The 25,980-nt window shown below is 46.5% G+C and overlaps 1 protein-coding gene across 11 annotated transcripts in view; it reads left to right on the top strand.

Moving 5' to 3' along the window:
* The window catches only part of STARD9 (StAR related lipid transfer domain containing 9), a 123,086-nt gene that overhangs the window by 94,003 nt on the left and 3,103 nt on the right, over window positions 1–25,980 (top strand). For 6 of the 11 annotated variants that reach the window (XM_081830971.1, XM_081830972.1, XM_081830974.1 and 3 more), the window contains 7 exons: window positions 325–10,551; window positions 10,738–10,935; window positions 11,346–11,529; window positions 12,136–12,273; window positions 25,104–25,221; window positions 25,412–25,533; window positions 25,763–25,827. In XM_081830971.1, coding sequence (XP_081687097.1) covers window positions 325–10,551; window positions 10,738–10,935; window positions 11,346–11,529; window positions 12,136–12,273; window positions 25,104–25,221; window positions 25,412–25,533; window positions 25,763–25,827 — 11,052 coding nt within the window. Of the gene's footprint in view, window positions 1–324; window positions 10,552–10,737; window positions 10,936–11,313; window positions 11,531–12,135; window positions 12,274–25,103; window positions 25,222–25,411; window positions 25,534–25,762; window positions 25,828–25,980 lie in introns of those variants that run through there. The other 5 variants (XR_014148591.1, XM_081830975.1, XR_014148592.1 and 2 more) reach the window with 5 other exon arrangements.

Raw genomic sequence — 25,980 nt, forward strand, 5'->3', positions numbered from 1 at the left:
AGTGTCATTTAGATTCCTCATACTGCCTGTTAATGGAAGTTTTCCCTAAAGGCATGATTAGATTCAGATTCAGTTCAGTCTTTTTATAAGATAAAGAAATTGAGCAGCAGAGTGTACCTGGGCTTCTTTGAAGCTAAGACTGTAGTCCACAGTTGCCTTTTGTACCTGTAGAGCTTTTCTCTGACCTCAAAGGCTAGAGGGGACAGTGACATTGGCCTAGTTGTTAACCTCTTTCAGAGCAAATAAGTGGGACTTTATATTCCCTTTGTGAGCAGGAAATAGGGGCCTTTTACTTTTCTAAAATGGCTTTCCTTTTCTCCACAGTATTTTCCTGAATCGGGATCCCTCCACCATGTTACCTCCTATGCCTGACCCTACTGACCAAATATCAGAGAAAATTCCATCAGAAGAGTATTTGCCCCAGGCTGCTTCTTACCCTCCAAGGACAGGACACTTCAGTAAGAATGCCCTCTATTCCTCAGGCAAGGGGTATCTCTGCACTGCCAAGGGGGCCTTGGCAAGGAAAGGAGCCTTAGCCTCAGGCACCTGCCTCACTGTGAGTTCTGAGTTTGCCAGCGTCCAGGAAATGGAAAGAGTGGGTAAGCAGCCCTGTCGGATGGCGTCCCAGAGCTTAGCATCTCTGGATCATTCAGCTAACAAGCTAAAGCTAAGGGATGAGCGAGATGCACTCACCCCCTCCACCTGTACCAGGAGGGGTAGGGGACTATCAGACCCTGACCACACACGAGCAGAGTGGCAAAAAGAAGGGAACCTTGGGACCCACAGGCCTGCTAAGGGAGACTATTGCAGTTCCTCACATCCCTGTGGACCCAAACAGGCATCTGGGCATGGAAAGGCAGCCAAGACTTTCTGGATGGAATCCAAACCATCTCCTCCAAGCAGGGCATCAAAAAGGCAGCAGAGGGTTCTGGTCAAAGACATTGCCAAAAAGTCCTCTTTTTTGCCTCATGGCAGCCCTTTGAGGGGGCAACACAGTGTGGGAGACCCAGACTCCACATCCTCACTTACAGATGTCAGCCCAAGAGTGGACCATGTAAGAGATAAAGATGGTGACTTATCTGATGCAGATAGCAGTTACTCAGTGGATTCTCTCTCCTGTGTCTATGCCAAAGCCCTAATGGAACCACTGAAGCCAGAGGACCCCCAGGGGAAGGAACAGGATCTCCCAGAGCCAGAGAACTCTGAAAGTGACGACGGCCAAATATCTGAGGACTCGCTGGCTGAGAAGGGGTATGAAAGCCCACCAGACAGCCCAAGGAGTAGTTATCTTCCCAATGGCCATGGCCACCGCAGGGCCAGAGCTAGAGCCTCTGTGAGGGGCTTCACCACATCCTCAAACAGTGGACTATTCACCCAAACTCACAGGAGCCTTTCTCTGGATAGCCTGATTGATGCCAAGGAGGAACTGAGGGAAGATCAGCAAGAAGAGCCTTTCTTCAGTTCAGCTGATGAGATGCCCACAGAGACTTTCTGGCACCTACAGACCTCCAGTCTGCCCACAGTCGACCAGGAGGCAATGTACAGGCTTGGTCCCATCAACCACAGAACAGGAACCAGGCTGGATGCCATCCTGCCAATGAGCAGTTCATTTTACCTTGGTCCCCCACCCCAGCCCCGCTGTGAGCAACCTGAGTCAGAGGTAGAAGCAAGCTCCTCTGAACAGGCAAACACACTCCAAGGCCTGCAACTTTCAAGAGGGAGCCCTCTGTTGTCCATGGATTCCTGGTTTTCCTGTGACTCTAAGATCAATTCCAGCAGCACCTCAGGAATAATGGGTTCTTTATGTCCAAGTCCAGATGTCCAAGAATCTCAGCCCCGTGGTTGGGAGAGGCCTGGACACTGGCAAAATAGGGAAGAACTAAAGCCATCAGGGGCAGAAACACTCCTGCCCTATAGCTCCAAAGTATCCGGAGATGGTGCTGAGCTGCCCTGCTGCATAAGCGGTGTGTACACAATCCCTGCTTCTGATACATCCAGGCTGTCACTCTGGGGGTCTTACAGGCTTCTTCAGCCACGAGTTGCTGGCATCTTTCGGGCCAGAGGTATCCCTGACACAGCCCAGGAGGCCAACTCTGAAGTATCCAACAACTCCAGTGTGTCAAGTGTTTTGGCTGCCTCTGCTGCCTCATTCACTCATGTAGGCAGTGCCCATGAGAGGGACTGGGCTGCCCTTCAGCAGAAGTACCTTCTTGAACTGTCCCATCCTGTGTTGGAGGCTGTAAGAGAACCCAGGCCAGCTTTCTCCTCCCTCGAAGAAGACTCTGCCTCCTTGACCCAAGCTTCTGGCAAAGAAACAGATACTCTATTGCCAGTTGGTTCTGGGGTATCTAGCAGTCTGGATTTCAGCAACTTTCCTATCCATTTATCCAAAATTAGGTATTTGAGAGCAGAGAAAGAACAGGACAGTTTGAGTGCTGAGTTAGAAGGTACTTCAGATTTCTTTACAACTAAAGAGAAAGAGGTGAGTCATAGTGGAACTTACTCAGCAGATGTAGAATCATTGACTTCAGGAACTACAAATGCACCAGTTTTTGCAGCAGAGAACAAGGTAGCAAATTTCATGACTGAAGCATGTGAAGTCAAGCAGAACAGCTTGGAAGAGTCTTCTCAGAGTAGTGGGAAACCTCGACTGATGACTTCCTCTGATGAATGTTTTTTGCAGAAGAGCCCTTGTCACGGTCATGTCACCATAGCCACTAAAAAGGACCACTGGCCCGAGGGCTGGGCTCCTCTCAGGACAAATAGTGCAAACCAGGAGGGGAAGTTCAGTCCCAGTGGCTACCCACCCCTGCAGGAAGAGAAGGTAGACTATCAGGAGAGCTCCAGGGAAGTGGTTGGAAGGCACCCAAGTGTTTCGTTTGTGTTTCCATCTGGTCCAAAGCGGTACCCCCACTCTGCCGCCTGGAATCCATTCCCGACTTCCTTGGAGCCACCTCCCTTGGAGACATTCTATGTGACCAAAAGCCGGGATGCCCTGACAGAAACTGCCTTAGAGATCCCAGCTTGCAGAGAATCAAGAGTGCCTTCCCCACCCCCCAGAGAAGCCTGGGGCTTTGGTCGTGACCATCAGGTTCCCCAAAATATTTATTTGAAGAATAATTTGCCAGTGCTGTTACAAAACCAGAATTCCAAGATTGCCTCATCTCAGCAGGTCACAGCAACGAGGCCATTTGATCTGAACACCAAGGAAGTTAGCAGAGAAAGAGGGAAGTGCCCTGGAAATATTGAAGAAGAAAGCCGTAATTCAGTTTATTTTTTTGTTGCTCAGAACAGACATTTTCTTTCATCTACTAGCACAAAAGTATGTGAATTTGAAAATCAAGTTGGAATTTTAAATAAACACAGTCTTTCAGCGCTTAAGGAGGGAGAAAAGGCCACTGTACAGTCCTATTGCAATGTTTGCTCAAGGCATTCTAGGTCTAGGAAGCCTCTCATTTGTGAGTCTGAGGCAGATGAGGAAGAAGAGCAAGATCACAATGTAATCCTAAGACAGACTCAGGCCTTTGATATGAACAGACAGTTTCCTTCTGGGCCCAGGTCTGATTTCATCTATGAAACCATCAATTTAGCCCTTGACAAGGACATGCTGGGGGAAACTGCTATTTCTTTGCAGTCCAGATCAGTACATCGTAGAGTAAGTGGCTCAAAGATGATGGCCCCAGATGAGAGTCCAGCCCACAAGGGTAAGAGGAAGAATGAATTTGGTCTTCTTGGGAAAGTTCTTCATTCCAAAGGCAGCTCCAAAGAGTTTAAGCTTCCACAGGCAGAGTCTGCATATGAAAGATTCCAGTCAGTTACATGCTCTCAGGAAAAAAACCTGAGTGAATGTAAGGGCCCTGGAAGGTCACAAGAAATGGTAAGCCCCAAAGAAGAACCTTCTAGAAAGAAACAGAATAAAAGAGTCAACAGTGCTGAGGAAATGGCCAGGCTAATTAGGAGTGTAATACAGCTCGAAAATGGCATCTTGGAAATTGAATCCAAGCAGAATAAGCAGCTAAATGCTTCCCACACACTGGGAGTCAGTAAGGAGTTTATATTCCAGGACTTGAGGGACCAGGAGATGGCTGACCATGTCCTGAGGCCAGGCAGCTTTGGAAACCACCTGTCTTTGAAGGATCAGCCATCTTCTCCAAAACAGACAGATGATGTTACCTTTAGGGATAGCAAAGCTGGAGAAATGGAGGTTAACAGTAGCATTGGGAAAAGTCCCCAGGTCCAGAAAATCACCTTGTACCCCTTCAAGTCAAGGGAATGTGTACAAGACATTAAGTTTGCAAAAGAACACACTCACCCAGCTGTATTAGACAGACCCTCCTGGGACATGTGTGATGATGTAGAGACATGTACAGCTTGTAGAGAGTTTGCAGACACTTGTGCTGATCCAAGAACCAAGGCATCGGCTAGTGCTCTGCCATTGCAGCAGAGTGCAAAGATGTCTTCTGAGAAGGAGGGCGAGGCGGGGAATGCATCCCCAAGCCCCAGAGGGCAGCCCTGTGGCTTGGGAAGTCTTGAGGAACTGGAAACTGTGAAAAGTTTTTGGGAAAGCCAAGTTGTCAAATGTGTAAATAGTTCTAAGCAAGAGGAGCCCAAAGTTCAAGGCAGAGTTGAGGAAATGGCTGTGCAAAGAGGAGGGAGCCTACAGGTGGAAAACACAGTGGCCTCATCAACTCAGAAACTTCCTAGCCCAAGCCAGCATTGTATGGGCACATCTTCCAGCCAGGAGATTGACCCACTGCTGAGCCAGCCAGACTCCTCTGCGTTTCTTCATGGAGACCCGAGTAATACCTTGTCCTTGAATTGTCCAAGGCTGCCAAGAGACTATCTTCATGCACGTGATACTGTAGGCATCTCTTCAGTTGACTACGTGCTGGATCCCACAATGTTGAGAATGCCTAACAGTCCCTTGGTAACTGGAGCAGGGAGTCAGAGTGGAGAGCCCCAAAGCCACAGTCCTCAGGGAGATGTTAGAGGGGACTCCTCCTTGGCACACTCAGCTTGGTGTGGGTCTGTGATATCCACGGCCATGGGATCTCATGGTCAATCCCATGTATCAGAGGGCATTCCCGTGGGGGCAGAGGGCCACAGATCAGCAAGTACCCAAGACCAAGGAGGGGACCTCAGAAGCATCTCAATGGGCTTGAGTCCCAGAGAGGGTTTTGCTTCTGAAGCTGAGGCAGCTGTACAAAGAGGAACAGAAAGAACCAGCTCCCTGAACAGGGTCTCTAGCCCACTTGAAAAGAAGGCCTGCTGCCTCTTAGAAGAGGGTAATAATCAAGGCCGGCAGGCGAGGCAGAAGGCAGAGAAGGAGGCCGAGAACCTTGGTTCTCCTAGTGGTACTTTCTCAGCACCTGTGTCCCTGCCAAGGGTGCCTCACCTAGAGCGCTGTGCTCATATGTCCACGGGCCTGGCTGTGTTGGAGGAGATCAGACAAGCAAAGGCCCAGGGACAGCAGCTTCATGACTTGGGGGCTGGAGGTAAAATTCTTCCTTACTATGAGACTTTATTAGGACCTGAATGTTCTTCAGGGGCCCCAGGTAGGTCTCAGTGTCCACGAAGGGACCAGTTAGTATCAGACAGGATGAGGAATGAGGCTGAAGCGCAAGGATTTCAGGTGGCATCTTTCTCTGCTGAATCAGGACATCTGTTGACTAATGAGAGGAAAGTTCCTCAGGCCACACCCCTCCCTTTCAGCTTTCAACATCTGCACAACACGGAGGCTAAAACAGGGCCACAGCATCCCTCACAGACTTCCTCCCATGTAGCCCCAACTCTAGGCAAAAGCCATTGTGCTGGAGAACTGAGACATTTTCTGGGAGCTGGTGAACAGTTTGTATGTCACTCTTGTTCTGAAATCATAGAGAAAAAGAAAAAAGCAACCAGAACACCTTACTCTTCTGATCCTGTGGGCTCAGGCAGTTGTCCTTCAACAGCTGTAGGAGACAGGAGGGAAATACCAGAGAAAGTAGTGGCTCCCTTATCATCTTGGGCCCCTAATGATGACCCTGGTGTGATTCCACGTCAGGGAAGCCAGTTAGGTCTGTGGGACACTGCAGAGGCCATGTGTCCTGGTTGTCAGGAGCGCAGCCCAGCGCATCAAGAACCTAGAATTCTAGATACCACTTGTAGAGGAGGTTCAGGTAGTTTCTTAGTGCCTGCACAGGGAAGAAAAACAACCTATTTTGAAAGTCAGCTTTTGACCTGTGACGTTCAGAATTCTGTCAGCCTCTCAGCGAGTACCCAAGACTACTCCCAATGCCTTGAGGCTTCCACTGGCTTAGAAGAAGGGAGGGCAAGTTCCAAACAGGGTACCGTCCTGCCTAGAGCCCTGAGAAGCGTTGAACCGGAAGCTCCCTTGCAGCAGTGTATGAAGTGGAAGGAGACTGTTGGCTGTGGGCTGGCAGAAGCCTGCAGTGCTGGCAGCAAACATCCCGGGCTGACTCCGTTGCCAGATCAAAGACCTAGCCCAGGTCCTGGGGGAGTTCAGGAGGAGGCCCAGTGCAGATGCCCACAGCAGACTTCCTTTTGTGTTGTCTTCTTAGGGGACATTGAAAGCAGCAGGACTCTTAGTCCATCTGGGGGGCAGGAAGACAGCAGAACAACTCCTTGCCGACATCTGTGCAATCCTCAACCCGCTGCTTCTCTTGCCTGTTTCTCCCCACCCTCCACTTTGCCGTGTTATAGGGATGGTGACCTGGGAAAAGGGAGTTCCAAGGCTGCCCCACACACTCTCCAGCCACCCTGCATAGTGCCTTCCAGACCCTTTGGAATGAATGAGAGAGGAGAGAGCTATTCTGGGGAACCTGAAGTGCTCTTGGCACCTGGCCTTGAGCCCAAGGGCATTCACGGAGAATTTGGGCTAACAGACAGCAGCACTCAGGAGCCTTCTGCTTCTGCTGCTGTCCTATCTCTGGCTCAAGGGGGCACATCCCCTTCTGCCTCTCATGTGGGGACAAATTCACTGAGCCACTCAGTGGCTAATGGAAGCTCAAGGTCAGTAGAGGATCCTGAGAAAAAGATTGCTGAGAAGAAAGCCAGCACAGAGCTTGAGGCTGCCCTTTCCTCTGTAGGCTTGTGCTCTGAGCCACTGAGGATGTTTCAGGACAGCTCTGGAGGTGGCCAGAATGCACAAGAGTCTCAAACCAAGCCAGAACCACCTTTAACAACTGAGAGACCACACACCCTGGATTTAGGTGAAGGGTCTGTTGAGAATGAGCTTCTGGGGGAACCACAGCATGGATATTTAGGAAATGCAATCCAATGCCTTCCAGAAAAGCCACAGCTTTCCACTAAGTCCAGAGGTCACAGTGGCTTGGATCCCCAAGCCAAGTTTGTAGCAAAGTTAAAACACATCTCCAGGCACCAAGCTGACAGTCCCTGGGAGGAGGAAGAGCAGCAGAAAGACCAGGCTTCGGGTGGTGGTAAAGAACCTGCCCAGGGCAGGAATTCTCAACCTTCCCAGGAAGGTGGTTTGGACAGCTGTCAGATTAGAGATGCAGGCAGAGAGGAGGCACATGCAGCTGAGCCCTCTGTATCTAAGATGTTCTCATCAGTCTTCAAAGACTCAGCTACCATGCCTTTGGGGCAAGGTGGAGCCCCACAGCCCACACCCCTGAGCCCTGGCCTGCCCGCCTCTGGCAGGGAGCAGCTGGCTCCCCCCAACGGGTGCTCACTTCCTGTGATTGCAATTGTCTCTGACCCCAAACACTCTAGGTCCTCCCTTAAACCACAGTTCTCTGTGATCAGCTCTTCCCGGTCTCTTCAGGAGCTGAACATGAGTGTGGAGCCTCCTTCCCCCACAGATGAAGATACACAGGAGCCTAACATATTGTGGTTTCCACATCCCAGGGACTATTTCTCAGGTAATTCAGCAGTGAGAACATCTCTGAAAGCTGAGGGCTGTGGTCAGAAAGCCTCATCTAACTTGGACAATAGCACTGCTGGTCACTGGTCCCCGAAACCTGCCACTCCTCCTTACCCAAGGTCATCAGCTCTCTCTTGCATGCCAACCCCTGATTTCATGACCAGCTGGACGTCTAGTACCCGGGAAGAGGCCTGGCAGGAAAGTCCAGAGAGACCGGTTGGCCAGGCCAGGCCAGAAAAGTGGCACTCCAAAGCAGACAAAGGAATGTTACACTTTGACTCCAGTGACATCAATCCCTACATCCTATCCTCCGGTCCAGAGGGGCCTGTGCAGATCGGCTGGAAGCAGTATGTGTTTGGCAGTGCAGTGGATGTCTCCTCTGGCCAGACACCCCAGGGCCTGATACCGCCAAACATGGCCCGTTGTTCAAGCATGGACAATGGCCTAGAATGCCAGAACTCTCCACTCTACTCCCACCTCAGCACCTGTGCCAATGCCCGGGACCTGTCGAGCCCACACAGCATTGGACATGCCCGGGGTTCACGTGAGGCCTGGAAAGTATGGGGTTCCTCACGTGCCTTGGGGAACCTCCACATCCTGAACAGCCCTGAGGGAGCAAGCCCCAGTAAGGGTCCTGACAAGAGAGCCCAGTTCCTGGGCACCCCTGATGAAGCAGGCTGGCTGAGGAGTGAGCCCCTCTTGGCTGAAGGAAGTGCTGCAGATCCAGTAGATGAGATTATGCTGCTGTATCCGTCAGAGGCGGGTCGTCCTGTGGGACAGTCCGGGATGGACACCTCGGAGCAGGGCACACAGACCCTGGGGTGTAGTCTCTGCTGGAGCTCTACCGACATCTCTGCTCAGCCACAAACCAGTGCAGTGCCAGTCTCTGGTCTGGTCTCCTGGACCAGCATGCATAATCTGTCTCTCCACCTCTCACAACTGCTGCACAGCACCTCAGAGCTGTTGGGGAGTCTCTCACAGCCAAGTGTGGCTGAAAAAGAACAGAACATCAAGAGGGAGTCCCCAGATGAGGTGACCCAGGCCTTTATGATAGACGGCTGCACTCAGACCACCATGGACAAGTGTATCCAAACTGACCTGGCCTTACCACCTCTGCACTTTCAGGCCCCAGAGGCCAACCCTCAGGAGGTCAATGTGGTCCTTGAAGTGCTGGGCTCAGATATTCCCACCATGTCTCAAGAGCAGAGATATGTCATGGGGACACTTCAGAAGATAGAGGCAGAGGAAACAGCATGGAAAATGGCAGAGCCTTCAGAACTTCAGGAAGAAAGTACCCACTGCAGGCCCCAGAGCCTTCCAGCACCCCCATCCCACTTGAGGTTTCAGAAAGCTCACTTTGGGCAGAACCTCCCTTCTGTGAGCCCTCAGGCTTCTCCTGATGCCTCCCTACCTCCCAGCTCCCAGCCAGAGGAACCCTCTGGCCCAGCTGTTGGTAGCCCGAGCCTCAGTGGCTCCCAATCCCCAGAGCCCTGCCCCAGTGCTGCAGAGTCCGTCAGGGATCCTAAGGTTGAGACGGAGCTGGGCACCATGGGTATGTTGTTGGTGGACAGGGCCTCCTCCCCAATCCTCACGCTTAGTGCCAGCACCCAGGGGTTGGGGTTCCCTGCAGACTCTTTGTCTGCCACAGCCCCCTCAGCTTGTCCTCTTGAAGGGCACCAGGAGCTTGTCTCCAGCCCAGACCTTCTCCTTGACACCTCCAGGCCTCCAGTGGATAATCATTCTCAAACCACTGAGGAGTCAGGTGGCTCCCAGAGAGTGGGGGCTCCATGTGGGGAAGGCAAGCATCCCTTAGAAAGGAGTGATGGCAGGTCATTCCTTGAGGTAAGCTCCCCAGGCAGCCCACCACAGAGCCCGAAACTCCAATTCTGCTTGTTAGAGCAGCCGCCTCCGCAGCTTCAGCCCAGGACCACCACCTTGGTCCAAAGCGGACTGCCACCACCCTCACTGAGGAGCAGGGGCCAGAGGCTGGCTGATGGCTTTGTGCCGGAGGACCTGACTTCCTCGGAGTGCGGCCCAGTGAGGAGTAGGGGTCCAAGTCAATGGCAGAGCAAGACAGAAAATGGTGGTGAGAGTTCAGCATCTCTGGTGGAGCCACAGCCCACTCTGGACTTCTCGCCTTCAAGGGGAGGCCTCCAGCCCCTCAGCCCCTGCCCTGCCTCTGAGTTGACTGATAGAGCAGGGCTCCAGGGTTCCACTTTGGGCCCGACCAAGGCCTGCCAGTCTGAGGTGCTGCTGCGCTCCAGTTCCCAGGTGTGCATGGCCCCTGAGCCCCAGCATCACGGCCTGAGGGACTTCCCAATGCATAACAAATTTACTCATTGGCATGGGGTTCAGGATGGCTCTCCTGGGGGGCTAGGTGTGATGGAGTCACTGGGGACCAGATGTGATCTGAGCTCTGGAGAGCAGGGACAGAAGCCCCTACAACCTCCTGACGACCAGAGCCAGGATACTCAGTGGTCCCAGAGGGAGCCGATCCCCCTGCAAGTTGGGGCCCAGAACCTCTCACTCAGCATGGAACTCACAGAAGCGAAACTGCACCACGGCTTTGGGGAGGCAGATGCCCTGCTGAGGGTGCTGCAGAATGGGACAGGGGAGGCGTTCACTGCTGAAGAGCCTGTGCGGTCTGCCTGGGAGGAGCTCTATGCCCGGTAAGGGCCCCCAGCCTCATGGGGTAGGGCAAGAGGTGGGCTGAAAGAGAATCAGAGAAGGCTAATAGCTGGCTATTCCTTTTTCCTCTGCTAAGCTCTGGGATCTTCTGGGGATCAGAGGTAGATCTTAAGATGGAGAAGGGCATTCAGGGCCAGCTTAAGTGAATCAATCACATTTTGTCTCAGGCAAAAACAAACCATTGAGACCCTCCGGAGAGAGCGGGCTGAACGACTTCAGAACTTCCACTGGACACGGAACCTCGGTCCCCAGAAGCACCTGAGCCCCCTGCCCAACAGAGATCTCCCCACCCAGGACCCTGACCTACCCAGCAGGCGCAGAGAATACCTGCAGCAACTGAGGAAGGATGTTGTGGCGACCACCAGGTAAGAAGGGTGGACCCAGAACCCCGCAGAGAGCAGGTTGTGTATAGGGTGAGAGGGCTGTGGGGAGCAGGGCCTGGAGAGTGGAGGTGCAGCTTCCTTTGACAGGAGTGATTCCAAGAGTGGGTCGCACACTCCTGTGGGCAAGTGGAGGTGACCATGGGAGAATGGGGCAAGGAAAAGAGGAGGATGTGGGAGGGAATAAGTGGGGGCAGAGGTAATGGGAGAGGATGGGCAGAGTGGCTGTGACCTCCCATGTAAGACAGTAGGCCTGAGTCTCAAAATGGGTTGTAAAACGAAACTGTAGGCAAAGAGAGGATGGTGTTGGATAGGTCTGGGACGAGCAGGCCAAGGCTGTCACCCACCTACCCACAATGTTAGAGGGTATCTCTCTACCCTATGGTTTTCCTCAGGAGCCCAGGGTCGGCATCGCGGTCTGCTCACCCCGCCTCTGACATAGCACTGATGCTGCAAGAATACCAGCGTGCCCGAGAGGAGGCCAAGGTGGAGATTGCCCGGGCCCGGGCCCGGCTACGGGAGCAGACTGAGCAGGAGAAGCTGAGAATCCGCCAGCAGATCATCTCCCAGCTGCTGAGGGTGGGGAGTGGGGCAAGCCAGTGATGTCAGGGTAGGCCTGGAGCCTGGGGCAGATGTCAGACTGGGTCAGCCTTCACTGGGGCTGCCTCTGAATCGGGATGTGGCATTTGGAGGAAGGTGTTGGACTCTTAGTACCAGCTCAAAGCTGTGCTCACTCTTTTTACATATCATCCTGCTCCGACCACTCCTGTCCCCAGGCCAGAGTCTGGGAGGAGGCAGCTTTGGTTTTTTTTGTTGTTGTTGTTGTTTTTTAAGATTTTATTTATTTATTAGAGAATGAAAGAGAGCACATGAGAGGGGGGAGGGTCAGAGGGAGAAGCAGACTCCTTGCCGAGCAGGGAGCCCGATGCGGGACTCGATCCAGGGACTCCAGGATCATGACCTGAGCCGAAGGCAGTCGCTTAACCAACTGAGCCACCCAGGCGCCCAGCAGCTTTGGTTTTTAGTTGGGGTTGGCATGTGGGGAGGCATGAGGGTTTCAGGTTGAGACGGGAGGTGCCGGGAGGTAATGGGTGCTGGGGAGGTGAGAAGGGGTGGTGTTCAGGGAGGAGTGGGTAGTGGGTAAGGTACACCAGAAGCTGGTTGACAGCCCCCTGTCCTTCTCAGGAAGAAGAAAAGCTGCACACCCTGGCCATGTCCAACTCCCTGTGTACCAGCTCCAGTGGAAGCCTCTCCTCTGGTGTTACCTCCGGCTACAATAGCAGCACAGCCTTGCCAGACCAGCTCCAGTCCCCAGACAGTGTGGTGAGTAGGCAGATGCTAGCAATGAGCCAGGGGCAGACCAGAGGCAAGAGCTGGGGCAGGATGTTCTCCCTCCTGGAGGCCGCTGCTGACATGAGCCCTTCTTGTGGATGATAGATAGCGTTTGGTTTTCCCTTTAGTTTTGTCTCCCACTCCTGTTTATTCATCCAACAAGTGTTTATTTTGTAGGTAGTATTTTAGGCACTGGGGATATAGCAGTGAGCAAAACCATTCTTGTCCTTAAGCCTGTTAGAGGGCTAAGTACAGCTTATTTTGTGATTATTTAATCATCATCGTAGTAAGTTATATGAAGAAGGGGTTCTAAGCCAACATCAAACAGGATCTGATCTAGTCTGGTAGGTCAGCAAAGATGGTCTGAAGAGGGTGCCTTTAAACTGCGACCAGGAGGGGTGAGAGGCAGTGAACAGAGGAAGAGCTTAGTGCTGGGGTGTCAGGTGTCAGGAGAGATGGGGGTGGGAGCACAGTCTTCCAGGCAGAGGGCTTGGCAAGTGAGGCCCTGAGGGAGGAAGAGTTGGAGGAACTGGAAGAAGACTGGTGTGGCTGGACAACAGTGAGACAGGAATGACTTGAGGAGGGACCAGGAAAGGGAAAATCACATAGACTCTATTGAGAATTCTGGCCCTTTTTGGATCCATGTGCTCATGTTACTTCCCAGAAGTTGCTGTAAAGCTTTGAAGCAGGGGAGCAGGACGATGAGATTACAGGAGAAGGGGGCAGAGCAGCTGTGGGTAGAGCCGTTGATGACCATGGCAAAGCCCAGTGAGAGGTGCCCCTCGCCCAGCCAGGAGCCCTGCCAGTGAAGACGAGCACAGAGGGTGCCGTGGACAGAGACGCAGGAGCCCATTGCCTGTGAGGAGGGGACAGGGTGGATCCAGGGACAACACACACTTCTGGCTTGAGCAGCTGAAGGGGCCATGATGGCGACAGTGTGTGGAGCATTGGAGGAGGACAGGTTTTGTGGGGAAGATCGTGAGTCTGGTTTTGCACTTACTGGGTTTGTAGTGCCTGTGAGAAATCTGAGGGGAGCAGTTGGAAATATAGATCTGGAGCTTAGAGGTAAGATCTGGCTGGGGATATAAAATTTGAAATTTGTTTTCTATTAAACTTCACATAGTAAAAAAAATAATATTCAGACAGTAGCAAAGGACATACGATGGCAAGTTCATCTTTCAATCTCCTGTTTGCCCTCCCCAGAAGCAATCACACACCAGTATGGTGTATATTTCCAGAGGCATTCTGGAATACATTCTATGTTTTAATATCTATAAGAATGTACGTATCTTTTTCTTTAAATTTTCTTCTTATATATATTTTTTCTTTCTATTTAAAATTTTATTTCTAATTTTTTGTTTTATATATATATATTTTTTAATTTTTTTTTGAGAATGTGTGTATATTTCTAAAACACATGAATGGCAGCATACTGTACCTTCTTTGCCCCTTTACATCCTGAAGAATGTCTTTTGGACAGCACTGCACACCAGCAAATCTGCTGCTGACTTATCCTTTTTAACAGCTGAAATAGTGTTTCCTTTTTCTCTTTGCATGTTTTTAAATGTAATGTTTTGCATAGATAATCTATTCATATGGTATTTCTACCATTCATGTGGTAGAAAAGACAAAAAACATAGACTATGAAGGTATATAGGGAAGTACATGTTCCTGTTGCCTGAGAACCTGGTCCTCCTCCTTTAGCCCACCCAAGGGAACACTGCTGCCGTGCAGGGGGGCTTGACTTCAGCCTTTTGCTGTTATGTATGAACAATGCTGCAATAAGTAACTTTGTGCATGTATCATTCCACACATGTGCAAATATATCTAGAAGTGGACTCATACAAAGAGTATGTGTATTTGAGATCTTAATATTGACAAGTTTTACCTCACAGATATACCAGTTTATACTCCCACCAGCAATAGGAGAGAGACACCTTGTTAATTTTGTCTGAGGGCGGACACTTAACGGACTGAGCCACCCAGGCCCTAGAAAAGCCCTTTCTGAGCTTTTCTAGAGTATTTTTTCTTGTTTACTTTTTATATGAAATTTAGAATTAGCTTAACTAGTTCATTTATAAAAACTTGTTCATTTTTAATGGGACCATGTTAAATTTTTAAACTGACTTAGGGAGAAATCTCATCTTACTACGCTGTGGAATTTCCTAACCAATAACATAGTAAGGGCCAGCCACCTTTTTGTGTTTAAAATTTCCTTGACATGTCTCTCAATTTCTAGTCAGATTTATTCCTGTTTTATTTTGTTGTTGTTGTTGCTGTTATAACTGTGTTTTATTTTATTTTTTTGGTTCCTGTTGTTCTGCCTTTATATCTTCTGTCTGGTTGTTATTTTGTATGTATGAAAGGCACTGATGTGTGTTAGTTTTGTGTCCATATTGCTTTTTGGTCTGTTCTGTAGATCTGTCCTAATACAGTAGCCACTACCATGGGTAGCTATCTTACTTTAAATGTAAATTAATTAGAATTGGATCATAGCTTTTGCTCTTAAGTCACACTAGCCACATTTCACATGCTCAGTAACCACATGTGGCTAGTGGCTACCATACTGTATAGCCCTGCCTTAGATTTTTTTCAGGTATATAACCACCTAATCTGCAAGTAGAGATGGTTTCACCATTTCTTTTCTAATTTTTTTTTCTTCTTTATTTTCTTCTTCTTTTCTAATTGCATTACCTAGTATTTCCAGCATAAATAAAATCATAGTGATGACAGTGAGCATCCTTGTCTTCTTCCAGGCTTTAGTGGGAGTGCTTCTAGTGTTTCTCCATGTAAGCTGGGTGCTAGTTTTTGAGCTGAGCTAGATATATTTTTCAATACTAAGTAAGTATCTATCTATTCTTATTTTACAGAGCATTCTTACATAGAATGGTTATTTCAGTCTTTGGAGATGATCATCTGATTGATGGGATAATATTGAGCCATTCTTGCATTCTGGAATCAATCCTATAATACACTGTATATTTATGCATATGCTGTATTATTTTAATGTGCTGTCAGAGTCTGTTTGCTATTTATTCAGGATTTTGCATGAATATTTATGAGTTTTTTCCCTTTAGTTTATGTTTTTGCAATATGTTTCAGGTATGGTTATCAGTGTTATATTTCTTTTATAGGAATAAAATGTTCAGGAATAGTTAAAAAGTAATAGAACTTTATACCTATTAATTGTCAAAAATTAGAAAGTCAGATGTTGGCAGGACTTTTGGGGAAATAGGAGCCTTTATAAGTTCTTATGATCCAGCAGTGCTTGCATAGTTTATGAGGGGACATGTATGAAATTATTTATTAAGGCATTATTTGAAGTGATAAAGAGTTGGAAACCATTTGAGAATCCATCACTGGGAGAGTGGATAGATAAAATGTGGTTGATACAGGGCGCCTGGGTGGCTCAGTTGGTTAAGCATCCGATTCTTGATTTCAGTTCCATTCATGATCTCAGGGTTGTGAGATCCGCTTTGCCCTGGGCTTGGATCCTGCTTGAAATTCCCTCTCTCCCTCTGCCCATGCTGCCCCCGCCCCAGTACATGCATGCTCTCTCTCTGAAAAAAAGAAAAAGAAAGTGGTCTGATGAGATCAGGAGTTGATAAACAAGGCTCTTTGGCCAGATCTGGCCCTCTGCCTATTTTGGTAAATGAAGTTGTACTGGAATATTGCCTTGCCCATTTATTTATGTGTTGTCTGTGATGGTGTTTATGTTCCAATGGCAGAACTGAGTAGATGAAACTACTCAAATAGTCCACAAAGCCTCAAATACTGTCTAGACCTTTACAGAAAAAGTTTGCCAATCCCTGGTTTAGATTTTTCCATTTCTTCTGGAGTCAGTTTTGATCCTAATTTGTCAATTTCTGCTTTGAAAAATTAATTCCTTTTTCTTGTAATTTCTAAGTCGTGTCTTGTGGTCAGTAGTTTTGTAGAATGTGTTTGCTATTTTCTCATGATTAGATTGAAGTTATGCATTTTTGGCAAGAATACCACAGAAACAATGTGCCCTTCTCATTTTTGGTTGCCAGATAAAGCAAAGAAAAACACAGGACGTCAGTTAGAGTTTTAGACAAACAACAAATGATATTGTTGTGTAAATATGTCTCCTGCAAATGCCTTACCCTTAGTACTTTATATCAGAGGGTGCATGATGTCAGTATGTCTTATTAGTGGTGTTAACCTTGAAGTTACAGTGATGTCTGGGAGCTGTCCACTGAAAGTTACTATTTTTCTCTTTATAATTAATAAATATTTGGCAGATACTTTTTTTTTTAAGATTTTATTTATTTATTTAATTGACAGAGACACAGCAAGAGAGGGAATGCAAGCGGGTGTGGGAGAGGGAGAAGCAGGCTCCTGCAGAGCAGGGAGCCCCATGCAGGGCTTGATCCCAGGACCCTGGGATCATGACCTGAGCAGAAGGCAGATGCTTAACAACTGAGCCACCCAGGCGCCCCTCTTCTACATTTATTAATTAGAATTTTTCTGTAAGGATGTATTACTCTTCTCTCCCTATTTATTCAGTCATTTACTTTGTTCAGTTTGGTCTCATAAATATGTTATTCTGTAGGTTATAATCTAATACTATCATTTTTTTTAAGGATTTTATTTATCTGACAGAGCGAGCGAGCACAAGCAGGGGGAGGGACAGAGGGAGAAGCAGACTCCCCGCTGAGCAGGGAACCTGATGCGGGGCTCCATCCCAGGACCCTGGGATCATGACCTGAGCTGAAGGTAGATGCTTACCAACTGAGCCACCCAGGTGCCCCTCTAATACTATCATTATTAATTTCCTTGCTCAGATTGTACCAGCTTTCCTTATTTGGAGTTCTTTCACATTGAGTCTTGTGCCCTTATAATATGTCCCTCCTTTTTTTGAGCACTTCCTTTAATTCATTTATTCTTTTGTTGTTATAATTCATTGGCTTTTAGTACATTCACAGAGTTATGTATCCATCACCACAATCAATTTTTTTTTTAAAGATTTTATTTATTTATTAGAGAGAGAGAGAGAGCAGGAACACAAGCAGGGGGAGTGGGAGAGGGAGAAGCAGGCTTCCCGCTGAGCCCGGAGCCTGATGTGGGGCTCGATCCCAGGACCCTGGGATCATGACCTGAGCTGAAGGCAGACACTTTATGACTGAGCCACCCAGGCGCCCCACCACTATCAATTTTAGAATATTCTCATTACCCCAGAAAAAATCCCCATGGCCATTAGTCATCACTCCCCAAACTGATCATCCCCTAGCCCTGGATAAGCACTGCTTTCCACCTCTATGGATTTGCCCGTTCTGGACATTTCATAAAATGTAATCATATAGTATGTGGTCCTTTGTGACTGGCTTATTTCACTTGGCATAATGTTTTCAGGGTTGTATTAATTTCCTAAGGTTGCTGTAAAAAATAACAGGGTGGCTTAAAACAACAGATATTTATTCTCTCATACTTCTTAAGTCCAGGAGTCTGAAATGATAGCATTGACATGGCCGTGCTTCCTTCGAAAGCTCTGGGGGAAGAATCTGTTTCATGCTCCTCTCTGGGCTTAGTGTAGTTGGAGGCAGTCCTTGCCTTGCAACTGTATCACTCTGATCTCTGCCCCTGCCATCACATGGCTTTCTCTCTGTATCTCTTGGTTGTCTTCACTGGTCTTCTTAAAGGACACTAGTCATTGGATTTGGGGCCCACTCTAATCCAGTATGACCTCATTATACTTGAGTACATCCAGTGTAATCCAAATAGGGTCACACCTATAGAGACCAGGGGTTAGGACTTAAAATATATCTTTTTTTGGAAGACAGTAACTGAACCCACCAGGGTTCATCCACATTGTAGCATGTATCAGACGATCATTCCTTTTTATGACCAGTAATAACACATTGTGTGAATAGGTCACATTTTAATCATTCATTTGTCAGTTGATGGATATTTAGATTTTTTCCACTCTTTGCCTATTATGAATAATGCTGCTGTGAACATTCACATAAAAGTTTTTCTGTGGGAACTGTGTGTTAGGTCTGTGGGAAAGAGCTGTAAGACATCTATCTATCTGCTATAAAACTATGTGAAAGACCTAATAGATTTTTTAAAATGTAGGTATGGGTGTATCCCAACAATCTGTACAATTCTAGGGTGTGATAGTTTAGGGGTGAATAGGATTTGAACTCATTCATGTTTAGAGGGTGTCTGAAATTGAGAACCAGGCAGATCCATCTACTCCAACCCTAAATGTGGATGTAAAGAAACTGGATCCCAAAGATTACAGGTGGGGAATTTTTGAAGTATGTCCATATTCAAGTGGAGATCAAAGAAGCCCGACTGAAGGAACTCTGGACTCACAGTGACAACTGTGGATTGAACAACAGTTCTTTTTAAAAGGGCTGTTTTGAAGATTATGATTCTGACTTTGGAGGAATTATGGTGGTTGGCATTAGAAGGAATCACACGTAAAATTCCTTAAATAAAAACTTACTGATTTAAAAAAGTTTTGGGGCCACCTGAGTGGCTCAGTCGGTTAAGCATCTGCCTTCTGCTCAGGTCATGATCCCAGGGTCCTGTGATCAAGCCCTGAAATAGGCTTCTTGCTCAGCAGGGAGACTGCTTCTCCCTCTGCCCCTTCCCCCTGCTCATGCGCCCGTGTGCACACGTACGTTCTCTTGCTCACTCGCTCTCTGACAAGTATCTTTAAAAAGAAAAAGGTTTTATATGGACGTATTTTTTCATGATTTTTGGGTATATACCTACGAATTGGGTTGATGGGTCATAGGGTAACTGCGTGTTTCAACATTTTTAACAACTACCAGACTATTTTTCACAGAAGCTACAGTATTCTACAGTCCCACCAGCAGTGTATGAGCACTGCATTTCTCTACATCCCGGCCAACACCTTTCTCTTTCTTTATAGTCATCCTAGTGGATGTGACCTAGTGTGGTTTTGATTTTTGCATTATCCTGATATTTAAAGGCTTTGAGCATCTTTTCATTTGCTTACTAGCCATTTATATGTTTTCTTTGGATAAATGTCTATTAAGATCTTTTGTCCATTTTATAATTGGGTTGTCTTTTTGTTGAGTTTAAGAATTCTTTATATATTCTAGTACAAGTCCCTTATCAATTATATGGTTTGTAAAAATTGTATCCCATTCTGTGTATTGTCTTTACACTTTCTGGTGATGTCCTTTGAAGCACAAATGTTTTGATGGTGTTCACTTTATTTATTTTTTTATTTCCTGAGTTTTTGGTTTCATATCTAAGAAATTGTTGCCCAGTCCAAGGTTACAAAGATTATGCCTGTACAGGCATACGTGCCTTGTTTTATTGTGCTTCGCAGATAATGTGTTTTTTACAAATTGAATGTTTGTGGCAGTCCTGCGTTAAGCAAGTGCTGTTCTTCCAACGCTATTTTTCCAACAGCATTTGCTCACTTGGTGTCTCTTTGTCACATTTTGGTAATTCTTGAAATATTGCCAACTTTTTCGTTATTATTGTATTTGTTATGATGATCTGTGGTTAGTGATTATGACTCACTGAAAGCTCCAATGATGGTTAGCATTTTTTAGCGATAGTTTTTTTTTTTTTTTTTAAAGATTTTATTTATTTATTTGAGAGAGAGAGAATGAGAGAGCACATGAGAGGGGTTAGGGTCAGAGGGAGAAGCAGACTCTCTGCTGAGCAGGGAGCCCGATGTGGGACTCGATCCAGGGACTCCAGGATCATGACCTGAGCCGAAGGCAGTCGCTTAACCAACTGAGCCACCCAGGCGCCCGCGATAAAGTATTTTTAAATTAAGGTTGTACACATTGTTTTTTTAGACATAATGATAGTGCACACTTAGTAGACTATAGTATAGTGTAAACATCACTTTTTTATGCACTGGGAAACAAACCAAAATCATTTGACTCACTTTATTGTGATACTCACTTTATTCCGATGGTCTGGAACTAAACCTGCAATATCTCCACGGTATGCCTGTATTTTCTTTTAATAGTTGTATAGTTTTAGTTCCTACATTTAGGTCTTTGATCCATTTGAATTAATGTTTGTATACTAGTGAGCCAAAATTAGGGGTCGAATTTCATTCTTTTGCATGTGAATATCTAGTTGTCCCAGGACCATTTGTTCAAACAACTATTGTTTCCCCTCACTGAATTGTCTTGGCACCCTTGTCGAAGATGAATTGACCATCAATGTATGGATTTATTTCTGGACTCTGAATTTTATTCCATTGAATTATATGTCTGTTCTTATGCCAGTACCACTGTCTTGATTACGGTAGCTTTGTAGCAAATTTTGAAGTCAGGAGGTGTCCAACTATGTTCTTTTGCAAGATTGTTTGACTGTTCTGTGTCCCTTGAACTTTCATGTGAATTTTAGGGATCAGCTTATCAATTTCTGCAAAGAAGTCAGGTGGGATTTGGATTTGGATTGAATCAAATCTGTACATCAATTTGGGATATATTAAACATCTTAACAATGTCTTTCAATCCATGAACATGGGGTATCTTTCCTTTTATTCAGGTCTTCTTTGCTTTCAACAGTGTTTTATAGTTTTCAGAGTGTGAGTTTTGAATTTGTTTTGTTAAATTTATTCTTAAGTATTTTATTCCTTTGATGCTATTGTAAATGGAATTTTTCTTTTTTTTAAGATTTATCTATTTATTTGAGAGAGAGGAAGAGGGAAGGAGGGAAGGAGGGAGGGACAGGAGGAACAGAGGGAGAGGAGAGAGAGAATCCCCAGCAGGCTCCTCACCGAGCATTGAGCCCAATGCAGGGCTCCATTTCAGGACTCTGAGATCATGACCTGAGCTGAAATCAAGAGTCAGACACTTAAGCAACTGAGCCACCCAGGTGCCCCAAATGGAATTGTTTCCTTAATTTCATTTTCAGTTTGTTCATTGCTACTCGACAGAAATACAGTTGATTTTTGTATATTCATCTTGTCTTCTGTACCCTTGCTGAACTCATGTATTAGTTCTAATAGCTTTTTAGCAGATTCCTTAGGTTATTCTGTACACCAGCTCATAGCATCTGCCTTTATTGTTGTTTTTTTCTTGCCTAATTGCCCCGGTAGAATCTCCAGTTCAATGTGGAATAGAAGTGCTATGAGAGCATACATCCTTGTTTCTGACGTTAGGAGAAAACCATCCAGCCTTTCACCATTAAGTATGATGTTAACTGTGTATTTTTTTTGGATAATCTTTATCAGGTTCCCTTCCAGTCCTACTTTGTTGAGTGTTTTTATCACGAAAAGGTGTTGAATTTAGTCAAATACTTTTTCTGCATCTATTGAGATGATAGTGTGGATTTTTTCCTTTATTAACATGGTGTGGGGGCACCTGGGTGGCTCAGTCGTTAAGCATCTGCCTTCGGCTCAGGTCATGATCCCAGGGTCCTGGGATCGAGCCCCGCATTGGGCTCCCTGCTCGGCGCGAAGCTGGCTTCTCCCTCTCCCACTCGCCCTGCTTATGTTCCCTCTTTCGCTGTGTCTCTCTCTGTCAAATAAATAAAAAAAAAAAAATCTAAAAAAAAACCCAACATGGTGTATTACATGATTGATTTTTGTATGTTCAACTAAGTATATCCCAGGAATGGTGTATACTTGGTCATGTGTATATTGCTCTTTCTGTGATGCTAGATTCAGTTTCCTAATATTTTGTTGGTGATTTGTGTGTCTATACGCCTAAGGGGTATTTATCTGATGTCTTTGGTTTTGTGTCAGGGACTTACAGAATGACTTATGAAGCATTCCCTCCTCTTCTGTTTTTGGGAAGAATTTGTGAAGTATTGGTGTTCTTTAAATGTTTGGTAGATTTGAAGCTAATGAAGCTGATCTCATCTTGAAATTTTCTTAGTGGGAATTTTTTTGATTACTAATTCAGTATCATTAAATGTCTGTTCAGATATTGTTTCTTTTCGAGTCAGTTTTGGTAATTCCTGTCTTCCTAGTGATTTGTCCATTTCATCTAAGTTATCTAATTTATTCATATATAGTTGTTATAGCATTCATTGATTATTTTTTCATTGATGTAAATATTTAAAGCTAGAAATTTCTACCTGAGCCCTGCTTTAGTTATAGCCCATAAATTATTTTTATCTATTTTTTATAGCAGTTTTGCAATTTCAGTTTGTATTTCTTCCTTGATCCAGTTGTTGTTAAGAGTTTTTAAAAACTTTTTTTGGTAGAAAGGCTCTTGTGTTTTCTGATTTTGCTATTTTTAGTTTGTTTGTTGTGCGTTTGAGTATGTATGATTTCAGAGAAGTGTGATTTCTATTTTTTGAATTTGTTGAGGTTTTTTTTTGGTTATGAATATTCCCATGGACATCTAAAAATTTTTTTTATCATCATGTCTGTGTGTTCTCTACTTTGAGGGTGAATATGTGTGTCTTTTCGGATAATCTGGAAGTCTTTAAAAAATTCTTTTCATGATCAGTTTTTATCTTCAAATAGTCTTTATTGCTGGATTAGCAGTTTTCTTTTCACCCTGGTGATAACACATGAGGAAATCAGTGTATTTGCACCTTGTCTTTTTGATACAGTATTTCTACATTGTTTATAATGTTTGCATACATAGAGATGTTCTTATGCTAGATTAAATGGACTCTAGTCACTTCCAGTTATTGGCCCGGCATTCTTTCTACAAGAAGGACTCATGGGCACTTTCTCTAGGGTCTCTGAGTTCATATTTGAAAATGTTTGTTTATTGCTTTTATACTTAAATGAAAGAACATCTATTCTTTGCTAGGTCAAAGGACACTTTAAAATATGTAGTAAATGTTCCCAAAGTATGCCAATTTACACTCTTAAATAGTACCTGACCACTCTGCTAACGATTATTTCCTTTAGTCTTTGTCAGGGTGATAGGCATAAAACACATACTTCATTTTAGTTTTGGTTTGCAGTTCGGTTCTGCCCTTGTGCCTGAGATCGAGTGCCTTGTCAGGTACTTCAGAGCCCTTTGTCTTTGTGCTCCGGGCCCTGTATTATGTCCACTTCTTGGTTTTGGTGGCCCTTTTTATATTAAGAAAATTACCCTTTTGTGTCATTTGAGATACCAGGTTTTTTTTTCCTAGTTGTGTGTGTTTTTATTTTGTTTATGATATTTATTACTACCTGGAAAATGTTAATTCTGTGTTGCCTAGTGTTCATTAGTCTTTAGTTTCATGGCTTCTGGAATTTGTGCTCTGTTTAGGAAGGCATAGCCCCACTATGAGATAATTTTTAAAAATTTATATTTTCTTGTAGTAATAATAAATTTTCCTCCACACCATATATTTTGAGCCACAAATTATGAAGAATTTATATTGGCATGATGCATGAAATGGGTCTCTGATGTAACCTTTTTTTCACATGGCAGCCAGTTGTCTCAGCAATATTTATTGATCAATCCATGGATATTTAATTTTGGAAATCATCAGTGTAGCAATGGGAGCAGATGGAATCCCCTAGGACTATATTATTGAGGGAGAAAAGAGGGCCTAGGCCTGAGTCTTGAAAGAATCCCAGAATAGCAGTTTTTGTTTGAGGAGGATGAGCCAACACAGGAAATCGGGGAGGAGCACCACAGAGATAGGAAGTGAGGAGCCTGGGAACTCAGGAATCGAGTATCTCAAGTGGAAGGGAGAGGCTGGCTGAGTGGAAGTTCTCTGAGAGGTTCAGTAAGATGGGGACTGGGAGTTGCTGATCAGATCCAGCCACATGAACATCACAGAGATGTGGGTGATTGCTCTTTGGCGGAGTGGTGAGGCAGATGCTAGGTTCAAGTGGGTTCAGAAGGGAGTGAAAGGTGGGAGATGGCAAATGGTGACAGTTGTTTCAAGAAGCATATCTGTGGGTGGAAGAGCAAACACCCCTTTGAGGAAGGTTTTTAAAGGTGGGAGAGGTTTTTGCATGCTTCAGTGCTCATAGGAAGCATCCAGTGAAGAGGGTGAGGCAGAGGCAACAGGTGAAGGAGATGATCAGCAGTGGAAAGTTCCCAAGAAGAGGGCACAAGACCTCAGTCTGAGACAGAGGGACCTGCCTAAAGTAGGAGAGACCACTTGTAATGTTGCAGCAGGAGGAATGGAGGCAAGGATGGAGGTAGAACTGTCTGTGTTCACCTCTTCTTGTCTTTAGAGTAGCAGTAGGTTAAAAACTGATGATAGAGGTGGGATGGATGGTACCTGTTAGGTTCAGCAGGAGTCAAGGTCATGTCCTTGAGTTGCTGGCTGAGGTAAAGGTGGGAGAAACATATTGCAGATCCAGAGGGTCATCCCCATCTGGTTCCAAATTAGGACCTTTGGCTTAGCTGCTGTATGGGGCATGGTGGGGTGGGGCGGGTGTAGAGGTTCTGGGACGTCAGGCCCAAGGGTCAAGCTTCTCACAGCCCATTGCTCTCCCCCCACCCCCCAGCCCCGCTTTCCACTTGGGCTTTGTTTGCTATCCCACAAATCCTAGCTCTAGCCATGGCCTCATTCCTGTTGCCACAGTGGTAGAGAGCCACCCCCCCTCCCCGCCCCAGCCCATACCCACTGATGCTCTGTGCTGAGACTTCTGAGGCTCTGTTCTGATCCCTTTTGGGAGCTCTCCTACAAGCTGTCTTTGAGCCTGTGGCTTAAAGCATAAGGAGAGATTGTCCAGGGACTGGTTTCTGTTGCTCTTGACTTCTTGGGGACATCCAGCCTTCTGTAATCCCGGTGGGGAAGATCTTTTTGATTGAGCCTTTATGTTGGAAACTGTTGGCACAGTTCAGAGGCAGAGGAGATAATTCTGCATGGGCTTTCTGGTGGTCTGCTTTTCTCTTTATCTGCCTTTGATCTGATCCTGAGCATCTTCTTTTCTGCAGGGGGACATAAACTTGCCTGATTCCAGTGACTCCTGGATAGGGGATGTTCGGGGCAGTTCCGCAGTGAGGAACAGTCACCTGAGTCTGGCCGGGTCCACCTGGAAGAGCTTAGCTTACAGTGAGTGGAGGGGGGTGAGGGCACATAGCTACCTGCCTGGTTTGGGGACTTCAGGGGCTGAGGTCTGCTAGATCCTAGGGAGTCACTAGCCTGAAGTTACCAGCCCCAAGTCACTGTCCCTCAGGAGGCTGTTGCTGCCCTGAGGCCTTGATGCTCATGCTGTCACATGGCCTCTGCCCGTTCGTTGTAGGCCACAGAACCTCCCTGGGCAGCTGCTGCACTTCTCCGTCCAGCCTCTCCAGCCTGGGGATCTGCTTCTCCTCCTCCTATCAGGACTTGGCCAAGCACATCGTAGACCTCTCTGTTGCTGATGTGAGGAACTGTTCCCCTTGTCCCCATGGTTCCTTTATCAGACCTGTGCTGGGTGGGGAGGAGCGGAAATGAGGGAACGAGCAGGGCACATGAGGGCCAGCAAGGCTGCTAGCGGCTCTCCATGTTGACAGAAGGGGAATTCAGTGCATGCTGGTCAGAGCGAATGGCTAATCCAAGGGTCTGCGTTGTACTGTGCCCACTAATGTGGGTGTGACCCCTCTGTCTCCAGGTAATGGCTGCTTGCTCCGATGATCTGCACAACCTCTTCAGCCACCAGGCAGCAGCTGGCTGGAAGTGAGTGCCTTTGCCCAGCGTCTTGTCCTGGCCGGCTGTCTGTCCTGTTTGTCCTCTCTCCTTTCCCTTCTCTGCCCTGGCTTCCTTGAGTCCCTCACCCCGAGCTACGACTCTCTGAGCCTGGAGCCCAGTTTTTACCTCTTCTTCCTCTTC

The sequence above is a fragment of the Leptonychotes weddellii genome, chromosome 9, assembly GCF_054177405.1.
Source record: "Leptonychotes weddellii isolate Sample4059 chromosome 9, ASM5417740v2, whole genome shotgun sequence".
Taxonomy (NCBI): domain Eukaryota; kingdom Metazoa; phylum Chordata; class Mammalia; order Carnivora; family Phocidae; genus Leptonychotes; species Leptonychotes weddellii.